The 6,462-nt window shown below is 44.2% G+C and overlaps 1 protein-coding gene across 1 annotated transcript in view; it reads left to right on the top strand.

The window, feature by feature from the left end:
* Positions 1-5: 5 nt before the first annotated feature.
* The window catches only part of MDN1 (midasin AAA ATPase 1), a gene marked incomplete at its 5' end in the record, with an annotated part of 101,824 nt that continues 95,367 nt past the window's right edge, over positions 6-6,462 (top strand). Inside the window, one exon of the mRNA XM_026844125.1 lies at positions 6-89. Within this exon, the coding sequence (XP_026699926.1) occupies positions 6-89 (84 nt within the window). The remainder of the gene's footprint in view (positions 90-6,462) is intronic.

Raw genomic sequence — 6,462 nt, 5'->3', positions numbered from 1 at the left:
TGCGGTTCCGCCTGGCGGAGCCGCTGCAGCTGGTGGCGCGCAGGAACGAGAAGAGCAGCGCGGAGCTCAGCAGGTTCCTGGCGAAGCAGGTAAGCGGCCGGCGCGGGGCTCGGCGGTGGCTCCTGGGCGCTCGTCCGCCCGCCCTCCTTCCGGGCGGCTCTCGCAGGGTCCGCCAAGGGAGGAAGGGGACGTACCGCGCTGCCTTCCCCCTAGCCCCGGTCCCACGCCGCCATCTCCTCCTGCAGCTTTGTCTGCTGCCCGCGCCGCCTGGCGACCACCCCCCCGCCCCGGGGCCGTCGGCAGAGCCGTTCTGCGGGGCAGCTCTCCGCTCGCTCGCTCTGTGTGTGCTTGGTGCGGTTTCTTCCGCTCCTCGGCCCTTTCAGGGTTGTGCGAGTGGAACCTCGTGAGGTAGATCCTCTCCTGTCCCCTAGTACCCTTCCTGTTGCGCTTCCTAAGGAGGTATTTGCCCTGCAGTTAAAATCTTCAGTATCTTCCTTAGGGTGACTCTGAAAACGTGATAGCACGCTGGGAGCTAGCACTGAGACAGGATCTAGTCCCTTAACTGCAGCATCTTACCCAGGTGGTATTTGCATGTCTTCTTTTAATTGCCTTAAAACAGCATGTGGGGTAAAAAGGCAGAGGACTTGATTTTCTATCTAGACTTTGCTTCCTTTTTTTTAATCATAACTGATGCTGGAAACACGTTCTGTTTTCACTGCTTTCATGCTTTGGCTGCCTAAACTGTGAAAAGCACACCTGCCATCTAGAAGAGTTGAGGCCTAGATCGTTTCTGTCTCTGAAATAGTTGAAGACATGTAGTATCAGCACATCACGTGTTATATTATTAACACTTTTCATGATAGAGCTTTTGAAGTCCCTACATTGTGTAAACACTTTGGGGCTCAAAATCCTTATTTCTGTTTGAGTGTCAAGGAAGTGTCCTCGGTTCTTTGAGGATGAAAAGTCTAAATCATCTTATTTTTTCAGAATACTGGCTTTCAGTCTGAATTACTGTCATCCTAGTTATGTTTGCGGAAGGCTTTCATACTGGTAGTCAAGGTTCTATGTTGGTAGGCAGATGGCTTTTTCTTCTGTCACTACAAATCATAGGATCAAAGAAAAACTGACAGGAATATATATTCCTGCGTTGGAGAGTTGATGCTAATTGGTGGGAAGCAATGATGAAGAGCTGCTATTCAAAAGAAAGAAACAGCTGAGAATAGAGATGGGGATGATGCGGATATGTGATGTAGCAGGCATATGGAGCAGTGAACCAGAAGTGAGTCACCGAGATCTGAGACTGAGAAAGAGACTGTGCCCTTCTGGCGACTGTTTTGAGTTATACTTAAGGTTTAAAAGTCTTGCTAGGTGGAAATTATTAGAGTGATAATATGCAGAGGATTTGGAACAGCACATTAATGAACCATGACACGTTCTTTTGAAAACTAAATTGCTATTTTCAAGCTTGGAAGCTACAGATCTGGGAGTACGTTGAACATATCTTGCCATTAAACAGCTCCAGTCATCGTACCTGATTTCCTGCAGGTTGCTTTGCACGTAACTTAGCAAGCATGCATTCTGGAAATCGAGAGCTCTTTTCTCTACAGCTTCACTAGGTCTTACTGCTGACTATAACTCTGCAAAGGTACATCAAATTTTTGTGTTCTTAATGAGGAAAATGGGATGAAAAGCTCTCTTAAAAGTGTTTCTTGCCTTTCTACTTTTTGGATAATTTAAGCAAACTGTATAAGCAGTGGAGCTTCACAGACTGCTGGAATGTGATTTTGATTTTGTGTCGTGGTTTGAGCCCAGAGGGCAACTGAGCACCAGGCAGCCGCTTACTCACCACTTGCCCCCTCCCCCCCCAGCGCTGGGAAGGGGAAAATAAAACAAAAGGCTCAGGAATTGAGATGAGGGCTGGGAGGATTAGCTCACCTATTTAACAGTCACAGGCAAAAGACAGGCTCGTTAGGGGAAGAGAACAAGAACACCACTTTAATTCAAGCACTAACAAAACCAACACAACAGACAGAACGGGATAGTGAAAAGCGTTAAAACACCTCCCCCCCATCTCCCTTCTTTCCGGGCCCAGCTTTTGTTCCCGATATTTCTACCTCCTCTCCCAGCGGCACAGGGGCAGGGGATGGGGGTGCAGTCGGTTCCCCGCGTCTTCCTCCAAGGAGGGGGGAAGCACTCCTCTGTATTCTTCTCCTGCTCCACGTGTTCCCCTCTGACAGGAGACAGTCCTCCACAAACTCTCTCTGCCCTGAGTCCTCCCCATGGGATGCATTCGTCTCCAGATGCTCCGGCGTGGGTCACCCCCACGTGTTGCAGTCCTTCCAGCGCTGAACTACAACAGGGAGCTGCTTCTCCCCTCAGAGTCCCAGCCTAGTGCAACCCCCTGCTCTGGTGTGGGGTCCTCCACAGGATGCAGGCGGATCTCTGCTCCTCCAGTGAGCCCCATGGGTGTTTGGGTGGGCGGCCCTTCCGTCTCACTATGGGATAGAGGAGGGCTCTCTGCTTTGGAGCACCTCCCCCCCTTCCTCGTCCTTTCTTCCACTGACCTCAGTGTACGCAGAGGGTGTCCTACTTGTAACTCATCCTCAGAGTCTACCTCCCCTCCCGGGTGCCCCTTCTTAAATATGTTATCGCAGAGTCACAGTCACCATCTCTTAATTGGTTTGGCCTTGGCCAAGTGCAGGGTCTGACTTGGAGCCGGGGGAGATTTCCAGAAGCTTCTCAGAGGAGCCACCCCTGTAGCCCCCTCCTCTGCTACCAGAAACCCCACCACACAAACCCAGCACATGTGTATTACCAAAGGTCTGCTTGAATCGGAACATCTTCCGGTGTAGAATTCCAAATGCAGATTTTGTGCAAATGCATGTGTTTTGGCTCTGTGGGATGATGTAGTTTCAGTAGAGAAGTTCATTAATATGAAGGTTAAAATGCTGGTAGGAATGGAACTTCAGTGCAAAATTTCCTTATTTGTTTCTGCCCTTGGCATCTGCCACTGCGCCTATATGGAAAGATATAAATCAAAAAGCCCTGACCCTTTTTGGATATTTTTCTCTATTTAGTCTATGGAACCATCTTATGTGAACTGGAGATCTCGAGCATGCCATTCTGGATCTCCTGTTCTATTCTGTTGGTGGTTTAGCTTGGCATCCTTCATTTCACCTTTCATTTTTCTATATAGCAGGGAAAATTGTATTAATAATAACTCCAAGCTTTTATTTGTAGCCATTCGGTCTTAGCATTTGATGTTGAGAAGTGCCTTTATTCCTTTTTTCCTTTATTTTTTAAAAATAAATGTAGGAAAAAAGAAGTGACCTAGCTGTCCCAAATTCACCCAGCTACTCATGGCTGTCAGAAAAATGTCCTGACATCCTGGCAACTAAGGCAGACTGTTTTTTTCCTAAATTGACATCAGCTTTTTATTTGAAAGATTAATTAGGCTTTACATCATGTAGCATTATAAATAAGTCAAGGTATGTTGCAGTTTTGCTTCCATCCTGGAGTGTATTCTCATATTCTGCTTCTAGTTTTTGAAGAGCTGTGATTTTTGGGAGACAGAATGTTAATGAATACACTGGGACAAAGTCAGAGAGAACATTCTCACTACCCTTGAAAGAGTGGTCTCTAACTCTTATCAAATACGTTGTGGTGGAGGAGGTGTAGGAAGTTGAGCTTGTTCTGCAGGTAGTTCAAACTATTTTCCTGTGAGACTGCATATCCCCCTGCCGTTTTAAACTTTTTTTTTTTTTTTTAAGTATGTGGCTTATAACAAGAATGCAGGCTCATGTTTTGCTTTACCGTCCTGAATTGGACAGCTGCCAAAAAGAGGGGTTCTAGTCTGGGTTTTTTTGCCTGTTCCCAATGCCAAGCCACACCTTTCTGTTGCTTCTCTTATCCTGCACCTGGTGAATGTGCTGATGTGGAAAATCCATTCAACTTTTCCATCCAGTGGAAGACTTTGGAAGAAGGATTAATTTGGATCATCTTGCCAAATTGATTTCTTCACAGTCGTACAATGGTAGAGTGGTTGTGTGAGGGAACAGAGCTGAGATTGTGTGTTTGAGGGGAAAAAAGGATTTTCCACACATGGTCCTTATGCCCTCTCACTCCTAAAACCCATTGTTCGTGTGTGGTGTAATATTCTGTGGAAACATGTGACTCATGATCAGAAATGTAGCCTTCACATGAGTGCAGATTGTTCCTTGCTATAATAATTTCTCTTGGTAATCTTGGGGTTTGGAAGCCGGTTCTTAATAAACGTTTCTGTACCTTGTGAGCACGGAGTAAATGTACTGTGCACGTTGGGAAGGAGGTGTGCAGCGTGCTGGTAAAGGAGCAACTGGGATCGTGTTTGACTACAGGTCTCACTCCTAGCTGTGCTTCTGTTTAAACTCTCTTGCATTAATAATACACAACGTGTATATATTCTATATTTGGAGGGACAGTCTTTTGTGATGTTTTCTTAAAGCAAGTGTTTAGAACCACAGGTGCAGATTTACTATCCCAGATTTGAACACAGAATTAAACACTTTCAGCTGTGCTTTTCTGCTGATTCAGAAAGTTGGGTATTTCAAAAAGCCACCTTTAGTTAAAAAAAACCCTCTGACAGTATTATTCTATTCTATAAAATTTTTAATTTAGACTCTGAAAGGCTCTGAAATCAGACATTCTGTTTGTAGAATGAGAATGTTGCCATGATTTTTGAACAGTTTTGTATGTCCTAAGGTGATTTAAAAACTGCTTGCTCTCACAGAATTCCTAATGGAATGGATTTCTTTTACAGCAGTAGTGTAACTGCAGTTTTACTGAGTCACGTAATTTATTTACTATTTTATCATTAACTGTTTATTTGATATTGAAAGCTCTGATTAATAAATTAAGTACCCTGTTATGCCTTGTTTGTGTAGCCAAAGATGTAATTGATTTGGAAACTGAAGTTACTTTTTCTTTTTTACAGTGGAGTTTGTCTCCAATTCATTTGAGACGTGCTGTTTTGGAACAGCTTGTCAATCATTTTGCTACTCAAAACACAATCCCCTGTAATGGACAGTGTCTTGCTTGCTTGTGATGAATGCAGACCTTCAGCTCCATTTTAAAAATTATTTTTGATGTTGCTGATAGATGAAAGATAAAGTTATATCATGTTTCATAAAAATAAACTCAGAGCATGTAAGAAACTGCTTGCAATTAACATGATGGTTTTGATGTTTGTAGTGTACATACTGCTGTTTCCTGGATTTGGTACATCCTGCTAGGTAATGAATGTCTTTTCAAATTTAGGAGACCCAAGGAGCTTGAACAAATATGCATGTATTCTAGAAGGATGTCCACAGTGGTGTAGCCTTAGGAGGTCACCCCTTCAAAATCAAGGTGTAGGACCTCTGCAGTCTATTTATCTCTTAACAAAGTGTCCTGGTTTCAACTGAGATAGTTTTCTTCATAGTAGCTGGTACAGTGCTGTGTTTTGGATTGTGAGAATAATGCTCGTAACACACTGATGTTTTAGTTGTTGCTGAGTAGCACTTCTGTTAAGTCAAGGATTTTTCAGTTTCCCATGCTCTGCCAGCGAGGAGTTGCACAAGAAGCTGGGAGGGAGCACGGCCAGGGCAGCTGACCCGAACTAGCCAAAGGGATATGCTCGGTATCTAAACTGGGGGGAGTTGCCTGGGAGGGGCTGATCACTGCTCAGGCATTGGTCAGTGGGTGGTGAGCATTTGCACTGTGGGTCTCTTGCCCTGCGTTTTAGTTATCTCTTTTTAAATTAGAACTTTTAGTTACAGTTAGTATATTTTGTTATTGGTATTATTTTCTTTCAGTTTAGTTATTAAACCGTTCCTAGCTCAAACCATGAGTTTTACTTTTTTTCTGATTCTGCTCCCCATGCCACTGGGAGCGGGGAGGAGTGAGCAAGTGGCTGTGATGCTTAGCTGCTGGCTGGGGTTAAACCCTGACACAATCAAACCATCCCATCTGCAGGCCCAGGAGCAGGTTTTACCTTAGTAACAAAAGTCTAGGAGAAGCAGAAATTGGCTGCTGGTGTTGCTAAAACAAAAGACTACCTGAATCGCAGAATATTTTTGTAGAATTGTTTTGTTTGGAAAGTTGCTTTGCCTAGCTGTATTTACAACTGTTTGCTAAGAAAGATAAAGTCATCTTGATAGGCTGTGTTCACTCAGCAGGGAAGGGGAGAGTGGAGCATCAAAGTTAAAGGCAAAAGCAGTACAGTGCAAACTCATAATCCTGATTTTTTGCAAATCAAAATAATTTATACCACATTATATGCTAAATATCATGGAAGTGGAGAAATGCTTGGATAATAACACGAGCTCAAAGAGCAGAGAAATTTAGGCATAAGACACAAGAAATAGATGATTGTTCTTCAGTAACAAAGTTAGAAGGTTGGGGGGGGTGAGAGGGGGTGTATGGTGTGTGTGTGTGCTGTCTCTT

Source organism: Athene cunicularia (assembly GCF_003259725.1).
Source record: "Athene cunicularia isolate RWA chromosome 3 unlocalized genomic scaffold, athCun1 chr3_part1, whole genome shotgun sequence".
Taxonomy (NCBI): Eukaryota; Metazoa; Chordata; class Aves; order Strigiformes; family Strigidae; genus Athene; species Athene cunicularia.
This window is presented reverse-complemented; position numbering and strand designations above follow the sequence as displayed.